This window comes from Amblyraja radiata, chromosome 28 (genome assembly GCF_010909765.2).
Source record: "Amblyraja radiata isolate CabotCenter1 chromosome 28, sAmbRad1.1.pri, whole genome shotgun sequence".
NCBI lineage: Eukaryota > Metazoa > Chordata > Chondrichthyes > Rajiformes > Rajidae > Amblyraja > Amblyraja radiata.
Window position 1 is genome coordinate 32,860,991 of NC_045983.1, and position 26,558 is coordinate 32,887,548.

At 44.2% G+C, this 26,558-nt stretch overlaps 1 protein-coding gene across 1 annotated transcript in view; it reads right to left on the reverse strand.

Moving 5' to 3' along the window:
- Window positions 1-26,558, reverse strand: part of acaca (acetyl-CoA carboxylase alpha) — a 225,406-nt gene that overhangs the window by 35,281 nt on the left and 163,567 nt on the right. Inside the window, exons 45-50 of the mRNA XM_033046251.1 lie at window positions 22,003-22,146; window positions 20,569-20,689; window positions 16,372-16,468; window positions 4,980-5,076; window positions 3,156-3,291; window positions 33-210 (exon numbers count right to left, since the gene is read on the reverse strand). Of these exons, the coding sequence (XP_032902142.1) occupies window positions 33-210; window positions 3,156-3,291; window positions 4,980-5,076; window positions 16,372-16,468; window positions 20,569-20,689; window positions 22,003-22,146 (773 nt within the window). The remainder of the gene's footprint in view (window positions 1-32; window positions 211-3,155; window positions 3,292-4,979; window positions 5,077-16,371; window positions 16,469-20,568; window positions 20,690-22,002; window positions 22,147-26,558) is intronic.

A 26,558-nucleotide genomic window follows, 5' to 3' on the forward strand; every position in this document is an offset into this window, starting at 1 on the left:
ACTGCCAGAGTGGTCGGAGCCATCTTGTGTACCTGCTTTCCTTGTCTGCATACATCTCCATGTGCCTGGGGTTGATGGTGGTGTCAATGACTACCCACGAGCCTCCTCTCAGTTCTGCGTGCGGGGGTATATAGATGAGCACAGGCTGCCTGTATTCCCGCAACCCGTCCACTATGTATGCGCCAAACTTCAACACTTGATCATACATGTCTGGAGGGGAAGAAGAGAGTGGTTAATTTCACAGGGATTCGCATCCTATCAAACCACTCATGCTGAGACAACGACCCTGGTGTTAATTTCTGGTAAATTTCACGGCTGATTTCTTAGCGTCGAGGGTCACTGCTGGCCTGCCTCACTAAACCATAGCACACAGATACCCCCAACTAAATATTCTGCAAGTTTTATAATTTAATTTTGCATTATCTTGATAATCTTTCCAGCAACATAAAAATGTGCAGAAGACCAATCCAAACGAATCTGGATGTGTTTTTAATCCAACTTGAATTAGACCTCCTAGGATGTCTAGTAAAGAGTTTTTGCTAATGTCAATTTTCAGCATTGCAAGAACTGCGTCTAATCTTTTCCTACTCATTACACACGATTTTGGAGATGTTTCACCCACCATCCAATTGACTCCTTGCCGTGTGTGTTCACTGAAGAATGGTGTAATTGTTTCTTTTTCTTTCTCGCTCCTCAGCACCGCACCCCCCCCCCCCCCCCCTCCCATCCCCGCAAATAATCAAAGTGACGCTCTGGGAGAAATTGTATGCACAAATCGCTCCTTATAAGTGAATGGAGTCACTGTGCCAAACAGCCTGGCAGAGTGGAGCGTGGCACAGCTCGTGTGTTATTTGCTGGGGCTGTCTAAGGCAAGCTGTCATCAGATGCCTCGCAAGAAGCGCCTGCACACTTTGAAGTATGAAGCAGCTTTGCGACAACAATGTTTCCAAAGCATTTAAAAATACTATGACTTATTAATTTAGTTTAGAGATACAGCGAGGAAACAGGCCCTTCGGCCCACTGAGTCCATGCTGACCAATGATCAGTTCAATTCTACACAATTTATAGAAGCCAATTAACTTACAAACGTGTATGTCTTTGGAGTGTGGGAGCAAATCGAAGCAAACCCACGTGGCCACAGGGAGAACGTACAAACTCCATACAGACGGCAGCAACTCTACCGCTACGCCACTGTGCTGCCCTTATTAACACGTTTGAAATGGAAGCATTTGCCCCAGCACCTCTTATCAAGGTGATGCCTCACCAGCAGGACTTTTTTATAAAAAAATATTTAAACAGTGGCATTGATGGACGTTAGTGGGTTATTTTCCAGTTTTATAACTTGAAAAAGCTCTTTCCCCAATGCAATCCAGATTTGCATCTCAGGCACAAACATTCAAAACTGATACAAGTGGAGAGAATATAAAGTCTGTCAAAGCTATGACTGATTGATCTTTCTAAGGAGCTCTGATAATATTTACATCAGGCCGTGTGGGTTTTGTTACAACAGCTGAGGTTAAACTGCAAATATACTGTGTCCACTGAGCCCACCAGTTACAACAGTTCCAAAATGAAACAAACTGTGGACATGCTCTAATGGGTTTGTATCATCATCACTAACAACAATTATTTTAATTAGTTGGTCATTACACACTCCAGATTCAGGGACAGTTTCTTCCCAACTGCTATCAGGCAACTGAACCATCCTATCACCATCTCGAGAGTAGTCCTGACCTCCCATCTACCTCACTGAACTATCTTTAATCGGACTTTATCTTGCACTATTATTCACTTTATCCGTACCTAAAAACTAAAGGGAAATTAAAATTAAAAAAAAACTGTAGAAAATGCAATTTCGTTCAAACCAAGTTGTTTGAATGACAATAAAAGACATTCTATTCTATTCTTCTACCTATACACTGCGGACAGCTAGACTGTAATCATATAGTCTTTTCACTGACTAGATAGCTTTTTCCTGTATCTCGGTACACGTGACAATAATAAACTAAACTGCATGGACTCTCATTGCAAAGACTGTCGTCGAAGATCTTGCAAGAGATTATATAACAAGCTGCTGGAGGAACTCAGCAGATCATGCAACAACTCTGGAGACAGAAGGATGGTGGGCATTTTCCTGCATCAAGACTCACCTGCAGGAGATTAGCTGGCCTTACACAGGTTATAGCTCTGGCTTTGTGTGTTCATGTCACACATGAGGGGAATAGAGTGGGTGAATGCAGAGTCCTTTACCCAGAGGTGTTGCATTTTGGGAAGTCAAATCAGTGCAGGACCTTCACAGCGAGTGGCAGGGTCAGGGTTGCTGTAGAGCAATAGGGTTTAGGAGTGCACGTACATATAATTCCTTGAAAGTGGCGTCATGGGTGGTCACGAGGGCTTTCAGTACATTGGCCTTCAACTTTCAGGATACTGTACTGTTGGGATGTTATGTTACAGTTGTGCAAGATGTTGGTGAAGCTGCATTTGGAGTATTGTATTCAGTTTTGGTCACCCTGCTGTAGGAGGGAAAGAGTGCAGAGAAGGTTTATGGACATGTCGCCAGGACTTAAGGGCCTGAGCTATAGGGAGAGGTCGGGCAGGTTAGGACTTTATTTCTTGGAGCACAGGAGTGATCTTACAGAAGTGTATAAAGTAATGAGGGAAATAGATAGGATAGACACACAGAGTATTTTACCCAGAGTACGAGAATCAAGAACCAGAGGACAGAGCTTTAAGGTGAGAGGGGAAAAGATTTAATAGGAACCTGTGAGACAACTTTTTCACACAGATGTTAGTGAGTATATGGATCGAGTTGCCAGAGGGGGTTTAGTTTAGTGATACAGTGTGGAAACAGACCCTCCAGCCGACCGATTCTGCGCCGACCAACAATCACCCGTTCACAAGTTCTATGTTACCCCAGTTTCACATCCTACACACTAGGGACAATTTACAGAAGCCAATTAACCCACAGACCTGCCCGTCTTTGGAGTGCGAGAGGAAACCGGGGCACCCGGAGAAAACCCACGCAGTCACAGAGAGAATGCGCAAATTCCGTACAGACAGCACTCGAGGTCAGGATCGAACCCGGGTCTCTACCGCTGCGCCACCATGCCAGCGCCAAATGGCCAATTCTGCTCCTATGACCTTAATCTCTTTACCTTTCATTCCTCCAGAGAAACCTCGCCAATTGGCAAACACCATCAACGGAAGCCCTTCTCGATTCAGGTCCTTAATGGCTTGAGCAGTTTTGAAGGCAGAGTCTGGAAACCACACCTGCCCAGCTTGCTGGATTATCTGTTCACACAGACCACAAATAAATTATTGATCAGCAATCAATCACACATTGAAGGTGAGATACCCACATTTTCATAAAGGGAGGAAAGATAAATTAATGGGAATGGTGGGCGGGTTAGTAAGACAAACATTTATAAAGTATCTTTAAAATAACTGCAACATATTCCGTGGTATTGTTTTACCAAGAAAGTATAACTAAAGTATAACTACTGTTGCAATGAAAGAAGCAAGAGGCATACAGTGCCTTCCATAATGTTTGGGACAAAGACCCATCATTTATTTATTTGCCTCTGTACTCTGTACAATTTGAGATTTGTAATAGAAAAAAAAATCACATGTGGATAAAGTGCACATTGTCAGATTTTATTAAAGGGTATTTTTTTTCACAAATTTTGGTTTCACCGTGTACAAATTACACTTGTGTTTATACATAGTCCCCCCATTTCAGGGCACCACAAGATTTGGGACATGGCTTCACAGGCATTTGTAATTGCTCAGGTGTGTTTAATTGCCTCCTTCATGTAGGTATAAGAGAGCTCTCAGCACCTAGTCTTTCATTCAGTCTTTCCACCACCTTTGGAAACTTTTATAAAAGTTGTGCCAATGAAAGACAAAGAAGCCATTATGAGTGAGAAACAAGAATAAAACTGTTAGAGACATCAGCCAAACCTTAAGCTTACCAAAATAAACAGTTTGGAACATCATTAAAAAGAAAGAGAGCACTAGTGAGCTTACTAATTGCAAAGGGACTGGCAGGCCAAGGAAGACATCCACAGCTGATGACAGAAGAATTCTCTCTATAATAAAGAAAAAATCCCCAAACACCTGTCCGACAGATCAGAAACATTCTTCAGGAGTCAGGTGTGGATTTGTCAATGACCACTGTCCTCTGAAGACTTCATGAACAGAAATACGGAGGCTACACTGCAAGATGCAAACCACTGGTTAGCTGCAAAAATAGGATGGCCAGGTTACAGTTTGCCAAGAAGTACTGAGTACCCTCGTCTGAAGAAGGGTTTCGGCCTAAACGTTGCCTATTTCCTTCGCTCCATAGATGCTGCTGCACCCGCTGAGTTTCTCCAGCACTTTTGTCCACCTCCAGTAGTCATTGACAAATCCACACAAGAAATGATGTGTCTTTGTCCCAAACATTATGGAGGGCACTGTATTAAACAAAACAAGCTCCTATAAACTGTAATAATGACTCCATCAACAATTTTATTGATAAAAAAACATGCTGTACTCAATTGAGATGAACATGCATATTTCCCCTCCGTCACACATTCATCTCCCATACAGAAGTCCATCAATTCCAATTTTATCCCTTTCCCATCACCCCTGTTCCCCACCATCTATATGCCTCCCTCTGGCTTTTCCTTTTCACTGCCCCTCTCCTCTCCACATCTGACACCCTTTTGTCTCCTTTTCATCTCCTGACTCTGCCTTCAAAACAGCACATCAGGAAGGACCTGATTCAAGCCAATTAACCTGCAAACCTCAAGTCTTTGGAACGTAGGAAGAAACCAGAGCACCCGGAGACAGGGAGACAGGGTCACACGGTCACAGGGAGAACATACAAACTCCATATAGACAGCACCGTAGTCAGGATTGAACCCAGGTCCTTAGCGTTGTAAGGCAGCAACTCGACCGCTGCGCCACCGTGCTGCCCCGATCTCTGCAAGACCTACCTTTGCTTCCGAATCCAAGTTTGCAGGATCTGCTGGTATTGATAACTCTACAGATCTGGTTTCCACAGCAACCACTCCCACAGGTATGCCGCCCAATCTGAAATAGGCAAAGAAACAATGACCCTAGTTTCATTTGATATATAACGTCTCTCTATGGCAAAACTGCGACACACATGACCGATGTCTGGCAGATGACTGTTCCGTGCACTGTATCATCTTTTTTATAAATGTACATATGCATGCGTGAGGGCAGGGTTCAGACTCCCAAGTTACTTGGACCAGTTGTGAAGGCGGAGGTGGGAGACCCGTTCAAGATGGATCAGTAAAGCACAAATTGCTGGAGTAACTCAACAAGTCAGGCAGCACATCTGTAGGACGTGGATAGGAATCTTTAAGGGAGTTTAGTGCCAATTTCATTCAAAAATCCCTGGACAGGTTCATGGATAGGAACAGTTTAGAGGGATATGAGCCAAACACGGGTTTTGTTTGGCATGGGCTAGTTGGCCCAAAGTGCTGTCTAACGCTATGACCAAGTCCCTTCATAGAATTTTGGGTGGAACAGTGGTAAAGTTGCTGCTTTACAACGCCATAGACCTGGGTTCGATCCTGACTACGGATGCTGCCTGTGCGGAGTTTGTACATTCTTCTTTGACCTATTGAGTCTGCGCTGACCAGTGATCCCCTTACATTAACACTGCCCTACACACTAGGGACAATTTACAATTCTTACCTTAAACCAATTAACATACAAACTTGTACGTCTTTGGAGTGTGGGAGGGAAACGAAGCAACCGGAGAAAACCCACTCGATCACGGCGAGAACGTACAAACTCCATACAGTACCCGTAGTCAGGATCGAACCGGGGTCTCTGGCTCTGTGAGGCAGCAACTCCACCACTGCACCAACGTGCCACCCAGCACGGTGATCAGCCATGATTGAATGAAGAAGATTCGAAGGGCCGAATGGCCTAATTCTGCTCCTATGACGAATGAACAGCAAGGCCAGGAGGGAAGAGGTGAGGGGAGCACCAATTTCCAACAGTGCTCAAGGCTTGGTTATGGAAACCACCCGTGGTGATTCCTGTGGTATGGTCCATTCAATTTAGGTCTCCTTAAGAGTCAATTTTGATGTGAGCAGGAAATGTCTGCCAATTAGACCGTATAATATATACCCTGACACAGCATTCGCTTGTAATTAGCTGCAGATTATTTATTGGCATTGCAACCAGGAGGTGCCCTTGCATGAATGTCATCCACCAAAGCGTGAAATGGATGAACAGTCAGTTTGCAAACTGACCAAATATAAATATCGACCCGCGTTCACAGCCCCACGTAACATCAGGGCGAAAGAAACTCTTGGTAAAAAATAGAATATATACGAGGATCTTGTGGAGAGTAAAATTCTCAGCTAAGTTGCTCATTTTACTCGTAGGGCTAAGCCAGTCACAATACACTAATAAATCCATCCATCATACAGAGAGTTTTAGGAGAAGCTGACTCTCAGATCCTGCACCACCCATTGACTTTAGCAATTATATTTTCAGTGCACAAGTTAAAATTGTGGTTCAGAGCATCAGAGAATAGCACGCATAGGCCTCCATAATGTTTGGGACAAAGACCCAGCATTTATTTATTTGTCTCTGTACGCCACAATTTGAGATTTGTAATAGAAAAAAATCACATGTGGTTAAAGTGCACATTGTCAGATTTTATTAAAGGATATTTTTACACATTTTGGTTTCACCATGTAGAAATTACAGCAGTGTTTATACATAGTCCCCCCATTTCAGGGCACCATAATGTTTGGGACTCATGGCTTCACAGGCGTTTCGAATTGCTCAGGTGTGTTTAATTGCCTCCTTCATGCAGGTATAAGAGAGTTTTCAGCACCGAGTCTTTCCTCCAGTCTTTCCATCACCTTTGGAAACTTTTATTGCTGTTTATCAACATGAGGACCAAAGTTGTGCCAATGAACGTCAAAGAAGCCATTATGAGACTGAGAAACAGGAATAAAACTATTTGAGACATCAGCAAAACCTAAGGCTTATCAAAATCAACTGTTTGGGACATCATTGAGAAAGAGAGCACTGGTGAGCTTACTAATCGCAATGGGACTGGCAGGCCAAGGAAGACCTCCACAGCTGATGACAGAAGAATTCTGCCCAAACATTATGATGCCCTGAAATAGGGGGACTATGTATAAACACTGCTGTAATTTCTACATGGTGAAAACAAAATGTATTAAAATGGCCTTTATTAAAATCTGACAATGTGCACTTTAACCACACATGATTTTTTCTCTTACAAATCACAAATTGTGGAGTGCAGAAGCAAATAAATAAATGATGGGTCTTTGTCCAAAACATTATGGAGGGCACTGAAAGCGAGTTCATACGTTCATAAGTGTTAGGAGCAGAATAAGGCATTCGGCCCATCAAGTCTACTTCGCCATTATCTTTTCCTCTCAACCCCATTCTCCTGCCTTCTCCCCATAACCCGACAGGTTTACGAATCGTTGGTCGGCACGGACTCGGTGGGCCAAATGGCCTGTTTCCGCGCTGTATCTCTAAACTAAACAAATCAAGAATCTATCAATCTCTGCCTTAAAAATACCCATTGACGGCCTCCACAGGCGTCTGTGACAATGAAATCCACAGATTTACCATCCTCTGACCAAAGAAAGTCCTCCTCACCTCCTTCCTAAAGGTACGTCCTTTTATTCTGAGGCTCTGACCTCTGGTCCTAGACTCTCCCATAGACTCTGTACAGGTCAGAATCAAACCCGGGTCTCTGGGGCTGTAAGGCGCCAGCTCTACCACTGCACCATTGTGTGACTGTTCAGATTGTTTGGTACATTAATTTTACTTTGTTTTTGATTTCAAATGTACATTTTGACTTGATATAGTCACACATTTTGTCTGATTGATAATCAGCCGAACCCCTGTGATAGCACATGCAAAGTCAAGACCAAATGCAGCACAATGAGGTGAAGCAAGGTGAAAGGCCAAGGATTAGTTGAAGCAGCGTGCACAGATGTAAATCTGTCACCACTTTGAGCCTGTACACTGTGTGCTTAATTTCCCTCATACATAACAATTGAAATCACTCATGTATCTGCGTTGCTCTGAGAGAGTTATGCTCAAATGTTATCAAATGGTCATGGCGTTGCACTCGAGTTCTGTGCCCGGTTTTTGTTTCCATATTATAAAAGGAGATGGTGCAAAATATGATTTACAAGGATATCACTGGAATTGAGAGATCACCATCAGGAAAAGCTGAATAGGCTGGGATTCTTTTCTCGAGAAAGGCTGATGGCTGACCTAATAAGTCTTAGCATGAACAGATAGAGAGAAAATGTTTTAGCTTTTGAAGGAGATAAAGACAAGGTACCATAAATAGTCACCAATAAATCCTAGAAGCAATTCAGGAGCAAATTTTTCAGCGAGAGTGGTTAGACTGCGGAACTCACTTCTCACAGAACGACTGAGGGGAATAGCACAGAGGAAGCTGGACAAACACATTATATGCTCATACGGTCTAGAAGCAGCATTTGGCCATTCGGCCCATCAAGTGTACTCCACAATTCAATCGTGGCTGATATATCTTTGCCTCCAAACCACATTTTCCTGCCTTTTCCCCATAACGCCCTTGTTGATCAAGAATCTGTCAATCTCCGTCTTAAAAATATCCATTAACTTGGCCTCCACAGCTGTCTGTGGCAATGAATTCCACAGATTCACCACCATCTGACTAAAGAAATTCCTTCTAGCTGCGTTCTAAAGGCATGTCCTTTTATTCTGAGGCTGTGTCCTCTGTTCCTGGACTCTGCTGCGAGTTGAAACACCCTTTCCACATTCGCCCTATCCCAGCTACAGGTTCATAATTAAAGTGGGCGGCAGAGGCGCAGCTGGTAGGGCTGAAGTCTCACACAGGGCCGGAGACCCAGGTTCAATCCTGAACCTCGGGCACTGTCGGTGTGGAGTTTGCACGTTCTCCCTGTGACCACGTGGGTTTCCTCCAGGTGCTCCGGCTTCCACATCCCAAAGACATGCAGGTTTGTAGGTTGATTGGCCTCTGTAAAATGCCCGTGGTGTGAAGGGAGTGGAAGTGAGAGTGCGATAACATAGAGCCAGTGTCAACAGGTGATCGATATTTCCCTGCTGTATCTTTAAACTAAACTAAAAGGATGCTGCAGGAGTGTAAACATCAGTGTAGATCATCCGGGCCAAATCGCTCATTTCAGTTCTGTCATTTTTGCACAACTTGTTTTTACACCTTGGCTTAAAAGTGCAATGTGGGGCAAGACGCAATGCAAAACAGCAGCACAATGTCATTTTCCTGTGGAGTTTACCCCATGGTGTAAATTGAGTACGTTTCACATCACCAGCAGTTCTTGAGTCATACGGCACAAAAGAGCCCTTTGAGCCAACTTGTCCATACCAACCAAGATCTACACTTGTCCCACCTGCCTAAGTTTGGCCCAAATCCCTCTAAACCTTTCCTAATCAAGTACTTGTCCAAATGTCTTTTAAATCTTGTTATAGTGTCTGCCTCAACTACCTCCTCTGGCAACTTGTTCCATATATAAGAAGGTACACAAAATTGCTGGGGAAACTCAGCGGGTGCAGCAGCATCTATGGAGCGAAGGAAATAGGCGACGTTTCGGGCCGAAACCCTTCTTCAGACTGATGGGGGGTGGGGGGGGGAAAGAAAGAAGGAAAAGGGGAGGAGGAGGAGCCCGAGGGCGGGCGGATGGGAGGGTGGGAGGAGACAGCTAGAGGGTTAAGGAAGGGGAGGAGACAGCAAGGGCTAGCCAAATTGGGAGAATTCAATGTTAATGCCATAAGGACGCAAGGTCCCCAGACGGAATATGAGGTGCTGTTCCTCCAATTTCCGCTGTTGCTCACTCTGGCAATGGAGGAGACCCAGGACAGAGAGGTCGGATTGGGAATGGGAGGGGGAGTTGAAGTGCTGAGCCACCGGGAGGTCAGGTAGGTTATTGCGGACTGAGCGGAGGTGTTCGGCGAAATGATCGCCCAACCTACGCTTGGTCTCACCGATGTAAATCAGCTGACATCTAGAGCAGCGGATGCAGTAGATGAGGTTGCCCTCCCCTTGTTCCATATATACATCGCCCTCAGTATGAAAACATTGCTCCTCAGGTTCCTATTAAATCCTTCCCATCTCACCTTAAACCTATGTCCTCTAGTTCGTGATTCCCCTACTCTGCGTAAAAGGCTGTCTATCTATCCTAGCTATTCCCTTCATGATCTTACACACCTCAATAAGATCACCATAAGGTGTAACATTAGGACCAACATTCTGCAATGCAGATTGCAAAAAGCTCTCTGATAGAGCAGAGAAAGGAAGGCCACTATAGGTGACAGGCCATATGAGCCAGGATGGAGGAAGAAAAAATAATTCATGCAATGAATCACCGTGTTATCCCATGACAATAAAGCATGGACCTGACCTGAAAACACAGCTCACTGAAACCAGCCACCCAGATTTGGGGCGGCATGGTGGTCCTCAACCTAAAGCAATGACCTCTTATCTTTGACTGTTCTGACTGTTCACCTGATCTATGCCACCTAATTTTATAGATGATAGATTTCCCCTCAGCCTCTGCTGCTCCAGAAAAAACAATCCAAGTTTGCCCAACCTCCCGTAGAACCATAGAAAATAGGTGCAGGAGTAGGCCATTCAGCCCTTCGAGCCAGCACCACCATTCAATATGATTATGGCTGATCGTCCAGAATCAGTACCCCGTTCCTGCTTTCTCCCCGTATCCCTTGATTCCGATAGCTGTCAGAGCTACATCCAACTCTCTACCTTCTACCTTCTGCTTATGCTGGCATTATATTTTCTCTAATTTCATGACCATGAACTGACATTGGACTTGACAACCACAGGCAGCAAAGAAATTTGAGGGATGCTTTTCAGAAATCGTCACGTTTTAATAGGGAAGTGCGCTGGTAATATAGAAGGGTTCAGAAGCTGATTTACAGCCTTTATTCCTCAATGCTACTGCCCTCTGCATATCAAGCATTCTTGACTTAAATTAAATCCATTCACAGTACAAACATTAGCTCAAGTTTTCAGAATTCACCATTCAATGTTATTCTTTAGGATGAAAATCTGCTGTAATCTCACTTTAAATCAGCAACGTAATCTTTAAAGGCTCAGTTTTACGAAACATTCATCATCTGGTCATTTGCAAAATATATGTTTGCATTCTTAATCTTCATTATTACAACCTGACAGATTTGAACAACATACTGCAGAATCAAAAAAAAAATGAAAATAGCTGAAATAATTATTTATCTAAATTGTTTGAAGGTATTGGCAAAACATGTCAGGATGAGGTCAATGCTCACAAGTTAGCAAGCCATCAGTGCACAAAACAGTAAAAGCACTGTAATCTTGCAGCTCCAATGCGTTCTCTAATGTGGCCACCTCTTTGCTTGTTAATCTCTTCACACAACATTTGGCTTGTTTCTATTGAATCCCACAGAGGCAAATAGGTGCTTTAGGCACCATCTACATTTTACAGTGCATTTAAGATCAGCTTTGCTCCCCTAAAGTCCTGCCTAAACAAAAACACGCTTCCCTTCTCAGAAAGACAGTAAGGTTTAAGTGCTCTAAGCTCTTTTGTTTCTCTTGCTATTTCTGCACGCTTGCTGGTGCCTCATTTATATACAAAACCACTCAAGCATCGGAGAGTGCCGTGTCATTGAAAACATCTGGGTAATTGCCATCATTTCATCATGACAAACAAAAAGACATCCATTTAACTGTCCCTTGAAGAGTGTCAGCCAAGAGACGCAAGAAATGAATCGGATAAAATTATGATGGCTGTTGTTTGGATGTGGGAGTTTGGAGGTGAGAGGGGGGTGGGTAGTGGTTTGGAGAGGGAGATAGAAGGTTGCAAGGAAGCAGTCCATTTAACAAGAGAAGGTACAGGGGAAGTGAGTACAAGACCCCCACTGTGTCAACAGCCATTTATTGTACAATGCTATCCCCGACAACAGCCTATTTAGTTTAGTTTTGTTTAGTTTATTGTCACGTGTGCTGAGGTGCAGTGAAAACTTTTTGTTGCATGCTATCCAGTCAATGGAAAGACTATACATGATTACAATCAAGCCGTCAACAGTGCACAGATACAGGGTAAAGGGAATAACGTTTAGTGCAAGATAAAGTCCAGTAAAGTCCGATTAAAAATAGTCCGAGGGTCTCCAATGAGGTAGATAGTAGCTCAGGACAGCTCTCGAGTTGTTTTTGGACGCAGGAATGCCGTCCTCTATATAAATTAAAACTACCACCAACATGGGGCAGCACAGTGCACAGCCGCTGCCTCACAGCGCCAGAGACCCAGGTTCAATCCTAACCTCGGCTGCTGTCTGTGTGGAGGTTGCACGTTCTCCCCTGTGACCACGAGGGTTCTTTCCAGTTGCTCTGGTTTCTTCCCACATCCCAAAGACGTGCGGGTTTGTAGGTTAATTGGTTTCTGTAAGTTGTTCCTAGTGCGTAGGATAGTGTTAGTGTACAGAGTGTTCACTGGTCAGCGTGAATTCGGTGGCTTTATATGTTAATTAGCATCTGTAAATTGACCCGAGTATGTAGGATGCGGACGTGGGATAACACAGTAGTGAATGGGTGATCGCTGGTCGGCATGGACTTGGTGGGCCGAAGGGCCTGCTTCCACGCTGTCTCTCTCTCTCTCTATCCCTTTAAAAAATTCTTCTTTTTTTATTAACCTGCACTTAACCATTTTGGTCTAGGTCAGATATGCCAACAGATGTGGGGCTGAGGGGCCAGATGTGAAGTGCCTCCAACCCGTCAGTTCACGATGACCAACCTGTGCTTCTAACCTCAGTGATGTGTCCAGGAGGTCATTTCATTTCAGGGGCAGTAAAGGAGTTGTTGATAGTTGGCAGGGAGGAGTTGAGTTGGGAGGTGACATTGAGATGAAAGGGGAAAGATTTTACACAAGCCCGAGGGGCAACGTTTTCACTCAGAGGGTGGTGGATGTATGGAACGAGCTGCCTGATGAAGTAGCTGAGAAAAGTACAATAACAACATTCAAAAGACATTTGGACGGGAACGTAGATCGGAAAGGCATCGAGAGATATGGGCCAAACACGGGCAAATGGGACTGGTTTAGATGGGGCATCGGAACGACTGGACAAATTGGGCCAAGGGGCATGATTCTAGATCAGATGGGCTCCCAATATCCATGCCGTGATGCACAGACGTGAATGTCAGAAACATACTGGTATCCTAACGTGAAGATGTTTTGTTGGCAAAGATACGCATAATGTGCTGAAGTAACTCAGTGGGTCAGGCAGCCTCTCTGGAGAAAAAGGACGGGTGACGTTTCAAGTTGGGATCCTTCTTCAGACGTTGTTGGCAGTTATCTCTCTGACCAATGACAAAAATATTTCAGCCCAATGAGAGTCCTTTATAATTAAGTGGGGAGAAGCTGTTCCAAGTGCATTAAGGCTAAGCTGATAATTGGCCAAAAAATGCAAATGAGCTTTCTTTAAAAAAAATCAACAAATAAATTGTAATCAGGCTGAAAAAGTAAAAGCCAATTCATTTGTAATTATCACAAGGGAGTCACATCTTTAATTTAAAAGATAAAGTTAGTAAAGCAACGGAGAAAAAGATTAATTGGCATATCTTTCAGGGAAGTGGCAGAGCATAGGGGACCCTGCTGTCCCGAATGCTGTGCTCATTTTATGACTCTACGATGTATCGGAACCTGGATAACGTTAAAATCCAGATTTTTAAGTATTTAGGATTTTAATTTGATTTTATACTTTTTAGTTATTAGTTTATTAAATTAGTTGATTGGTCATAAAATCAAAACAGCAGGGCTTTTATTGTTGGGAAAATTTTGTTTTTAAAGTGTAGCTGATTTTTAAAATTGATATGCTTAAACCCCTGTCCCACGGTACGAGTTCATTCCAAGAGCTCTCCTGAGTTTGCCCAGATTCGAACTCGGAGATTTACGGTAATGGCCGCTCGTCGGTATTCGGGGCTCTCGTGGACATTTTTCATCATGTTGAAAAATCTTCACGAGTCTTCCCGTGCTTACCTGCCGTTAGCGAGTCTTCCCGAGTACCTGCCGTTAGCGCTAAGAGACATCCCCGAGCTCCGACGTACCTGCTACGTTCATTCTCCGTGCTTACGAGTTTGATTTTTTTTGTAACTCGGGAGAGCTCTTGGAATGAACTCGTACCGTGGGACAGGGGTTTAAGCATATCAATTTTAAAAATCAGCTATTACCTTTTTGTCTACAAAACACGGCACTGCTAATGAATTGTTGTAACAAAAGCCTGGGGGGAAAATAGGGTGGGCAATGAAAATAACATTGGCTCCAAAACTTGTGTATTTGTGTACTTCACAAACTGAATGGAAAAAAATTCCACTTTCACTTTTGATGTCATGCACATGGGTGGCATAGTGGCGCAGCAGTAGAGTTGCTGCCTTACTGCGCCAGGGACTCGGGTTCGATCCTGACTGCACATGCTGTCTGTACAGAGTTTACACGTTCTCCCCGTGACCGCATGGGTTTTCTCCGGGTGCTTTGGTTCCCTCCCACACTCCAAAGACGTGCAGGTTTATAGGTTAATTCGCTTCTGTAATAAATATATTGGCCCCAGCGCGTAGGATAGAACTAGTGGTGTATGGGTGATTGAATTGAATTGAATACATTTTTATTAGCCAAGTATGCATACATACAACAAATTTGCCTTGGTGCTTTGCTCGCAAGTAACAACACGATATACAATAAACAATTGAGAATAAAACATTATTATTTAAACATGTGAAGAATGAAATAAAATAGAGGAAAAAGGAGGCTACAGACGTTTGGTCGTTGAATAGAGCTACTGCTCGTGGAAAAAAAGCTGTTTTAGACCAGCCCAAGGACCTGTTTTCATGCTGTATCTCTAAACTAAACTAAACACATATTTTAGTTGAAGTTTATTATTGTCATGTGTTCTGCAGCACAGTGAAAAGCTTTGTTTTGCTTGCTATCCAATTAGATGAAATAATACTCTACATGAACTCAATCAAGGCAAACTCTGGTATAATTGATAGAGCAAAGGGGAAGATACAGAGTGCAGAATGTAGTTCTCAGCATTGTGGCGCTACCAGCTGCTAATGGTAGTCTTAGATAGCTCACTTTCAGTCCAATGAGCAGTGTGACAGATTCTCAGATTCTGATGGAGATGACAAACTTCATGAAGTGCTAGGTGACTGCTCTCAATGAGAGGGCAAATAAATAGATGACACCCATTCCTACTCACCCTACCAAATGTATTGTTTCCTACACAGCTAAATCAATGCTTCTATGAAACAAACTCTTGTGACTGTTAAGACTTTATAGATCCAGGCCCTATTAAACCACCCAGCCAAGAGGGTGACAAAGTATTTTAACCACCCTTTGTCTGTTTTGTTTAGTTTAGAGATACAGGGTGGAAACAGGCCATTCGGCCCACCAAGTCCTATCCACTAGTCCACTAGCACTATCCTACACACGAGACAATTTTACCAAAGCCAATTAACCTACAAACCTGTAGGTCTTTGGAGTGTGGTAGGAAACCGGAGCACCCGGAGAAAACCCACGCGGTCACAGGAAGAACGTACTGACAGCACCCATAGACAGGGTCAAACCCGGGTCACTGGCGCTGTGAGGCAGCAACACTATGCCGCCCATAACAGAGCTTGTTTCCGTTGGAAGCAATATTGAAATAGTGAGTTTTTGGAGGTAAACTATATATTTTCAGCAAACATTAAATTAATTTGTGATGGCACCACCAAACCTCTCATCTGGTACAATGCTACTGAGAAGGCCATTGTTGTGAAGTGGACAAGTGTGGACATGGATGGCCTTTGAGATTTGTGTAGTTTTGTGTAGTTTCATCTCACACTTTTATTTGTATCTTGCCAGCTGATGATGCACTGCCAAAACTCCAAACAGTATGGATAATTTTCTGCATTCACAGGATTCCAAATGAAATGATAATCCTTTTTATCCAAGCACACACCCTTTGAGAGCAGGTTCACAACATCTGATCCTGATCGAAATGTCACCTGCCAATGATGTCTCTTAGGGCTAGCGGAATCAAGGGATATGGGGAGAAGGCAGGAACTGGGTACTGATAGTGGATGATCAGCAATGATCACATTGAATGGCGGTGCTGGCTCGAAGTGCCAAACGGCCTACTCCTGCACCCATTTTCTATGTTTCTATGAGAAGAAAAAAAAGAAAAATTGGAGTCTCACCTATCCTTGATTGATCAGTTGGCAGGGTTGGGCGAGGGTGGAAGTGGGATGGAGGAGGGAGAATGAAATTATTGATAATGGATAATCTTATTGCTTACCTGGCTCTTCCCACCACCACCGTCTGTGCCCATGGCTGCATCATTTCCATGAAGGATCCATTGTCAAAGAAGCCATTCTGCCATTGTCCTTTTTGTGCTGTATAAACAACGTAAGCTGTGACTTTGTGTGATTTTTATTTCCATTTATGAATGACTGATTCGTTCATTCATTCACTAGTTTAGTTTAGTTAAGAGGTACAGCATGGCAACAGGCCCTTCAGCCTAACGAGACCAATGCCGACCGTCGATCACCCGCTCATCCCATTTCTATGTTATTCCACTTTCTCGTCCATTCACTACACTCCAGGGGGAATTTAGAGGCCGATTAATTTATAAACCCGTATGTTTTTTGGGAAGTGGGAGGAAATCAGAGCATCCGGAGGAAACCCACGCAGTCACAGTGAGAACGTGCAAACTCCACATAGACATCACCTGAAGTCAGGGTCGAACCTGGTAGAGCCTTTGTGAGGCAGCGGTTCTACCAGCTGTGCCATTGTTTGGCAAGATTGTAATTTGAGTGAGGTTCACCACAATGCTGCCTGGATTAGAGGGAATTAACCAATTGGAGAGAACTGACAGACTTGGATTGATTTTTCTGGAACCTCAGAGGCTGCGGGGAGACCTGATAGGAATATATCAGGGATAGGGTAGACAGTCAGAACGTTTTTCCCCCAGAGTGGAAATATCAAAGACTGGGGCACAGCTTTACGGCGAGAGGGGCAAGGATCAATCATTACATCAATGATCTGGATGATGGTGTGGTAAATTGGATTAGTAAGTATGCAGATGATACTAAGATAGGTGGGGTTGTGGATAATGAAATAGATTTTCAAAGTCTACAGTGAGATTTATGCCAGTAGGGGGCGTTCCTCTGGTAGCAGCCATGTCAGCAGCGCGTCAGTTTTTTCAACTTTTTTTTAATTTTTTAGTATGTTTTAAAGTATGTGCTTAATGTTCCTTTGTGTGTTTTGTGTGGGGGGTGGTGTGGGGGGGTGAGGGGGAAACCGCTTCGGTCGCCTCATCCATGGAGAGGCGACTTTTTCCAGGTCGCCTCCCCCGTGGCCTAACATCAAGGATCGACGCGGCCTTTCCCGGAGACGTGCCCGGGGCTTAAGCGGCGGGCGCAGCGTGGACTCTCGTTGTGGAGCGGGTGAACCCTCGCTGGGGCTCGCTGGAGGGGAGCGCTCCGTTTCGCTGGCCCGGGGCAGCCGGCAGCCTGAAGTCGCAGCCTGAAGCCGCGGTCTGCAGAGCTCCAGCTGGTGCGGCGTCTACAGCCCGGGATCCCTCGTGGGGGACCCGGGGGAAGAAGAAGCCATCACTGCCGGCCCGCGGCCAACTTCTACCGCGGGGCCGGCATGGACTTACCGTGCTCCATCACCCCTGGAGGGGAGCTTCGACCGCCGGCCCTGCAGTCTACGGTGCTTCTGGCTGCGGCGGAGACTTTAAATCTCGACCGCCGGCCTGCGGCCTACAACAACTTAAAGCCGCGGTCTCCGGTGAGGAAGAGCCGATCCTGGACTGACTCTGGACTCTGGTCCTGTCCACGGGGGGGAAATGGAGGAGGACTGGCCAAATGTTGTGCCTTCCACCACAGTGATGAATGCTGTGGTGGATGTTTGTGTTACATTTTTATTGTGATTGTGTGTTCTTTATTATTGTATCGCTGCTGACAACCCAAATTCCACCGACCCTGGTTGTGTGGCAAATAAAATTCTATCTATCTATCTATCAGTTGGAAGAGTGGGCTGAAAGATGGCAGATGGAGTTTAATGCTGATAAGTGTGAGGTGCTACATCTTGGCAGGACAAATCAAAATAGGACGTACATGGTAAATGGTAGGGAATTGAAGAATGCAGGTGAACAGAGGGATCTGGGAATAACTGTGCACAGTTCCCTGAAAGTGGAATCTCATGTAGATAGGGTGGTAAAGAAAGCTTTTGGTGTGCTGGCCTTTATAAATCAGAGCATTGAGTATAGAAGTTGGGATGTAATGTTAAAATTGTACAAGGCATTGGTGAGGCCAATTCTGGAGTATGGTGTACAATTTTGGTCGCCAAATTATAGGAAGGACGTCAACAAAATAGAGAGAGTACAGAGGAGATTTACTAGAATGTTGCCTGGGTTTCAGCAACTAAGTTACAGAGAAAGGTTGAACAAGTTAGGGCTTTATTCTTTGGAGAGCAGAAGGTTAAGGGGGGACTTGATAGAGGTCTTTAAAATAATGAGAGGGATAGACAGAGTTGACGTGGATAAGCTTTTCCCACTGAGAGTAGGGAAGATTCAAACAAGGGGACATGACTTGAGAATTCAGGGACAGAAGTTTAGGGGTAACATGAGGAGGAACTTCTTTACTCAGAGAGTGGTGGCTGTGTGGAATGAGCTTCCAGTGAAGGTGGTGGAGGCAGGTTCGTTTTTATCATTTAAAAATAAATTGGATAGTTATATGGACGGGAAAGGAATGGAAGGTTATGGTCTGAGCGCAGGTATATGGGACTAGGGGAGAATATGTGTTCGGCACGGACTAGAAGGGTCGAGATGGCCTGTTTCCGTGCTGTAATTGTTATATGGTTATATGGTTTAAAGGTGGTTGCCTGGAACGCGTTGCCAGGAGTGATGATGGACTCAGGTATCACAGTGGCATTTAAGAGGCTTTTTATTATGCACATGGATAAAGTAGGGAGTGAAGCATACTGATCATGGGCAGGCAGAGGAGATTAGTCCAACTTGGTATCATGTTCGGCATAGACATTGTGGTCCGAAGGGTCTGTTTGTGTGTTGTACTAACAATCTTGAACCGTTCCCCAGCTATGAAGATAATTATGACCAACAGCTGGAACTTCACAAAACTGGTATACAGTGAGGTTCGCCAGAGATAGACAAAGAGTGCTGGAGTAACTCAGCAGGTCAGGCAGCATCTCTGGAGAACATGTGCTCCGGTTTTTCTCCCACATCCCAAGAAACTTGTGGGTTTGTAGATTAATTGGCTTCTGTAAATTGCCCCTAGTGTGTCGGGAATGGACGAGAAAGTGGAATAACATAGAACGTGTTCTCCAGAGATAGACACAGAGTGCTGGAGTAACTCAGTGGGTCAGGCAAGACTTCTGGAGGAAGATTTCCTGACTCTCTGAGTTACTAAAGCACTTGCGTCCTTTTGTGCAAACCAGCATCTTCAGTTCCTTCTTTCCACAATGAGGTTCACGAATTTATAGCCAAAGCCACTATCCCATCACAGATAGAAGGTTCCGAATTATTTTAAAATTACGCACCTCGCCCTTTAAATACAATCATCCTTGCAGCCATTTCGCAGACATGAAAATTAACTATGCTTCTCCTAAACTCGTTCCTTGCTGACTGAAGTTGGGGATAAAAAAATAATTTGATAGTGGGTTTGGAGGAATGGCTCAGTAAATTAGCAGGGTTACATGGATAAAAAACAATACATAGCACAAAAAGCAATTTAAACCCCAGAGGTTTAGATAAGCAATCGTGTTGGCTTAATCACTTCAGCAAGTGTTTTAATCAAAAGTCAAACTGTAATTACCATATTGTTAGTCTACTTCTCAATCCATGTGACATCGACCCTGTGCTATAATGTTGCCATCAATCCTGAAATTATCTTGAAGTCAGGTGTCGGTGGCTGCCTTTTACATTCCAAAGCTGTGTTTGTTGTCAATATGAAGAATATCACACTGCCATCTTCCGTAATAAATTACTTTAACTTTTAACCTATAGGAGATCTGAAGTAACTTATCATTAGGAATCATCTGCTCTTTAAACCTCTCACTAAATTAGGAGCTGGAGTCACCAGAAACACTGCTGTGGCAGCATTCTGGAGACATGTACAATTACCTGAATACAAGATAATGAATACTCAAACAAGTGGCTACTTTGGTGCAGCTGGGCATGTCTTTCTCTCCGTACTTAATTCTTTAAACCCCCATAAAGAGCGTGCATCCATCAAGCTTCCCCCCACCCCCACTTTTAGTCTGAAGGATCCCGACCCAAAATGTCACCCATCCTTTTTCTCCGGAGATGCTGCCTGAGTTACTCCAGCCTTTTGTGCCTATCTCAAATCAAAAAGTATCAAGTTGATGTCACCTCTAACCGTGGTTACTCAAGTAAGAGTTCCCCACAATGCTGAGAATGCCCCACAGTGTCATTTATTGTAACTGAAGCACACAATTTTATTTTCCTTACTTGGGTGAAGTCGTCCCGACAGCATCCACCGAGGATCGTAAGGGTTTTTTGTTGGAACAAAGTCAATATTTCGGTCAACGGGATCCTTGGGTTTGAGGATGGGCACGGAACTTGAAATATTCTAGACAAAATGATTTTTTAAACTTGCATTAAATAATTCCAGAAATACAAACAAGAATTTTCTACCTCAAGCACAGTAAAGCAAATAAATAAGTTATTGAAAGTTCACCCATGGTGATTTCCCCCCCCCGCGAAATGTTTGTCAAGACCAATAAAGGTTGCCCGTAGGTCAATAAGATAATAATCCAACAAAGATACAAATATCCTCCAGTCACCTTCAAATCAATTTAGTTTAGTTTACAGATACAGCACAAAGCAGACCCTCCAGCCCACTGAATCCACCACGACCAACGATCACCCGTTCACACTAGATCTTAGATCTATCTTCTCTCACTTTCCCATCCGCTCTCGACACACTCGGGGTGATTTACAGAGGCCGATTCACTTACAAACCCAAGCGTCATTGAGACGTGGGAAGAAACCGGGGCACCCAGAGAAAACTCACACGGTCACAGGGAGAACACTCACACAAAGACAGCACCTGAGGTCAGGATCGAACCCGTACCTTTGGTGCTGTCAGGCAGCAGTTCTTTCAGCTACCACTGTGGGGCATCTTTCCACAATGCCTATACTTAAAAAAGTCAACTAAAGCAGTTTAAAAAAAATTCCACCAGATAAATTGCACTTCAGGTTTTTTTCAGGGGAATGTTCTCCCATGTCTATCTTCAATCTTTAACATCTGTCAATTGTGTAAAGTTGTGGCTTATTGTTGATTAAAAGTGCATCAGTGCACATCCTTGTTAAATTTGCAGACGTGGAAATTAGTAGCTACATAGTTTGCAACTGTATCATTTATCGTAGGTTGTGCCCGTAATAGTAAATAGTGCATGTCATCACCTATTAAATGAACAAAACAATTTGTACAACATTGCCTCAAAGGGCGGCACAGTTGTGGCAGCGGTAGGGTTGTTGCCTTACAGCGCCAGAGACCCGGGTTCAATCCTGACTACAGGTGCTGTCTGTATGGAGTTTGTAGTCTCCCCGTGACCTTGTGGGTTTTCCTCGACTTTACTAGTCACTTTCCTTGACTGTACATTAAAACAAGGGTTCCCAAACTGGGGTAAATTTCACCTACCCAGGGGGTAAATTTGTTGATTGTGGATTTGTACATATTTTTTCTCATTGACTGACTGTGTTTGGTTCTGGTATACCGGTATCTGTTCATCATTAGTTGTTCATAAATAAGTGAAATAACATTGGTATGTGCTATTAAAGTTGCCGGTGTTAACGGGACGAGAAAGGTTAGGAACTCCTGCATTAAAAGATCATGAAGATTTGTGCACAGCATCTCAAAATCGAAGTTTGAATACCAACCTTTGGCATGTAGGACAGCCACTGGAGAAGGGTAACAACTCCCTCGAAGTCGTCGTAGACAGTTGTGTGGGTCACGCCATTGTTGTACATGATCTGGACCCCACCCAGCTGGTTGTTGGACGTATACACCTCTCGACCCAGCACCTATGAGATTTGAAATCAAAAGCAAATTAAACTGAAAATTAATTTTTAAAAAAATCAAAATCAAAAATAAACTTTATTCAGAATAGAAAATATATACAAAACATAAATTGTCCAAACTCTTCATATCATCTCAATGTCTAAACATTCAATAGTGCCTGACCCAGTGGTATTCACACCTATCTTTGCACAAAACAGCCATTCCGCTCATGTGGCCCCCTGGGGTGATATCCTTTCCCTAGTTTGAGGGGTGTCCCCACCGGTCTCTGCCCCTCAATATCCAGCAGCGGAAGAACCCTAGACTGTGGTCTTCCCACACAGAGCCTTGCGTCCCTCAGCACATACTGCTGCAGTCCGGAATGGGCCAGTCGGCAACAGTCCCTGACAGATATCTCACTGTGTTGGGAGACCAACACAGTTTTGGGTCGGCCAAAAAGCATCTTTTGGTGTGTTCAAGATCTTCCAGCAGCATTAAGGCGCAGTGGCGCAGCGGTACAGTTGCTGCCTTACAGCGCCAAAGACCTGGGTTCAATCCTGACTACGGTGCTTTCTGTACAGAGTTTTTATGTTATCCCTGTGACCGTGTGGGTTTTCTCCGGGTGCTCTGGTTTCCTCCCACACTCCAAAGACGTACAGGTGTGTAGGTTAATTGGTTTCTGTAAGTTGTACAAATTGTTCCTAGTGTGTGTAGGTTAATGTACAGGCTGATCGCTGGTCGGCACGGACTCGGTTGGCTAAGGGCCTGGTTACGTGCTGCATCTCTTAAATCTAAAGTCACTTGATGTCAGTCTGCAAATATGTACTAATAACATTAAAACAAGTGTATCCCAGCTTTGATGGCTCAGTGGCAGCATGTCATTCTATCCCAGGTGGGAAGGCACCCATTGCAGCTGGGTGAACCTTGCTCAGGGTGTGTGTGTGTGTGTGTGCACGCAGAGTGCAGAGCGTGACTGGGGTGAGTTTGTCTAGGCAGCAGCATCTTCTGGTAACACAAACTGGTACAGAAGGGTTATTGTACATGTATTCAGTATTCACACAAGAGTGGGCAGGTGACATAAATGCAAGAAAATCAGGGAAATATTACTCAACTGTAAGAATATACTTGGTATCCAAGGCGATACAAATTCTCAGATGCAAATTCTCTAATATTTTACTATGTTTTAAAAATCAAAAATATAAACCACATTGTTCATTCACTGGTCAACTTTAATCAGTATGTTCAACGAGCAGATGAATGAATATACCCAGATATGCCTTTTATAGATTGTACCGTTGGAAAGGAGATGACGAGGGATTTCATTGGTCAGAGGGTGGTGAATCTGTGGATTTCATTGCCACAGACGGCTGTGGAGAAGCTAAGTCATTGGGTATTTTTAAGGCGGAGATTGAAGATCGGTAAGGGTTGTGGAGAAGGCAGGAGAGTGGGGTTGTGAGTGAAGATAGATCAGCTATAATTGAATGGCTGAGCAGGCTAAATGAGCCCAATGGCCTAGTTTTGATTCTATGACTTACGGACTTAGGCTGACTGGTATCAGATTCTACTGGGTAAAATAAAATATCAAAAAGGTAAATGCAGAGTACTACGGTCCCTTTGAAGTATATCAGGCAAAAATTAAAATTACAATTCTAGAAATCTGAATTAATAAAGCACAATGACTTTCCAGATACATAGCTCCATATATAATATGGAGGACACTACACTGTAAATACCAACCATCAATTTTGTTTTTACCAATGTTTACAAAACTGATTTGCAGTATTTCAGTTTTTAACAACATTTGAGCCAGTAGAGCAACATAACATATTTTTTGGTCAACGATGAATGGTTTTGTACCACGGGGACGAACAGGAAATTAAACCCTTGTTGAGGTGTACAAGATCTTGAGGGGCATGGATGAAGTGAACGCTCAGTCTTTTTTCAAGGTTCGAGGATTCTAAAACCAGAGGGCATAAACTTAAGGTAAGAGGGGAGGGATAGCAGAAGAACTTCAGGGGAAAAACTTTCACTCAGAAGGTAGTCCACACCTGGGACAAGCTGCCAGGGAAAGCTACAGAAGCAGATACAATCACGATTTTAAAAAGATTTTTGTATAGATATATGGATAGGAAGGGATTTGAGAGCGGACCAAATGGGACTAGCCCAATATGCCCACGGATAGCATGGAAAAGGTGGGCCGAAGGGCCTTCTCTGCTTTCTTTCCTAGTTCTATGACTATAAAAACAATACCCCTTTCTGAGGTAAAGTCTCCAGATCAGGTGACACAGTGGCGCAGCTGTAGCTTTGCTGCCTCACAGCGCCAGAAACTCGGGTTCGACTCTGACTGCGGGTGCTGTCGGCGCGGAGTTCGCAGGTTCTCCCTGTGACTGCGCGGGTTTCTTCCGGGAGGCTTCGGTTTCCTCCCACACTCCACAGACGTACAGGTTTGTAGATTAATTGGCCTCGGTAAAAATTGTCCCTAGTGTGTGTGGGATAGTGTTAGTGTACGGGGTGATCGCTGGTCAGCGCAGAATTGGTGGGCTGATGGTCCTGTTTCTGCGCAGTATCTCTAAAGTTTAAAGTATGACAAGGTCCCTGATTTTAAGAGCTAGAAAGGGCTCTTAAAAATAGCGGAGTCAGGGGATATGGGGAGAAGGCAGGAACGGGGTACTGATTGGGGATGATCAACCATGATCACGTTGATTGGCGGTGCTGGCTTGAAGGCCCGAATGGCTACTCAGGCACCTATTGTCTATTGATTCAATTCTAAATTGTATGCAGTTATCAATCGTTAATAATAGAAGTGATGCCATAGATGCAGGCATACTGTCGGTCATTATTGACTCGGATAACGCCGCCATATGCTCTTCCACCCAACCTCGGGGAAAAGGACATTATCTTTTATTTTCTGCCATGCACCCAACTCTGCCAGAAGGACAAGGAGAGAATTCAGGCACAAACAAGGATTAAGCAACGCTGTGAATCACTTTCTGGTCCAGTGTTCTCACTGAGATGGTCGTCAGAGAGTACTCGAGATCAGTACTGAGTGGAATCATATTTAACAGCAGTCAACTTAAAGCAGGGGAACAGGAGACCAATTGGCACTGTGAAGCATGTTAACGTGGAAAGCATTCTCGCATTTACAGCACATGAAATTTTAAACATTAAGCACCAGTAGATTTGTGCTTCAGGTAACATTTTGACATTGTTGGCATAGAGGTCACAGTTTCCCAGCCACATTGTGCAGTGACAAAATATGCAAACGAAAGTGTTAGCAGAATTCCCCACTCCCAAACGTGCCACTGGGTTTAAAGACTTATACTGGCATTGCCCAGACTGCTCTCCACATCACTCAGATAGCAAAAACACTCGAGCTACATCTGCCTGTGATTGTCACAATGAGGCCACAATTTTCAAACCACCTGTAACCATTCTTGTTTAAGAAAGAACTGCAAAATGCTGGAGTAACTCAGCGGGTGAGGCAGCATCTATAGAGAGAAGGAATGGGTGACGTTTCGGGTCTCGACCCGAAACGTCACCCATTCCTTCTCTCCATAGATGCTGCCACTCCTGCTGAGTTACTCCAGCATTAGACAATAGACAATAGATGCAGGAGAAGGCCATTTGGCCCTTCGAGCCAGCACCGCCATTCAATGTGATCATGGCTGATCATCCCCAATCATTACCCCGTTCCTGCCTTCTCCCCACATCCCCTGACTCCGCTATTTTTAAGAGCCCTATCTAGCTCTCTCTTGAAAGCATCTAGAGAACCTGCCTCCACCGCCATCTGAGGCAGAGAATTCCACAGACAGGTAGAGAATTCCACAGACTGTGTCACACATTGTGTGTCTGCCATTCTTGCTTAGTTTAGTTTAGAGTTAGAACATGGCAGGCCCTTCGGCCGAAAGAGTCCGTGCCGACCAGCGATCACCTCATACACTAGCACTATCCTACACACTAAGGACAATTTACAAATTTAAAGAAGCCAATTAACATACAAACTTGTACATCTTTGGAGTGTGGGAGGAAACCGGAGCACCCGGAGAAAACACGTGCAGGTCACGGGGAGAACGTGCAAACTCTACACAGACAGCACCCGTAGTCAGGATGGAAACCAGGTCTCTGGCGCTGTGAGGCAGCAACTCTACCGCTGTGAGGCAGCAACTCTACCGCTGCGCCACCGTGCCACCGTCAGTTTAAAATATTGAGTACCAGTAAATTTGTGCTTCAAGTAACATTCTGACATTGTCGTGTATAGAGGCAGCAGTTTACCAGACAATTTATGCAGTAGCAAAATATGCTGAAAAAGATTCCCACTAAAATTCCCCACTTCCAGACGTGGCACTGGACCTAAAGACTTCCTAGGCATGGCCCAGACTGGCATGGTGGCTGCTCTCCAATTCACTCAGTTGGCAAGAGACTTGCGCTACATCTGCCT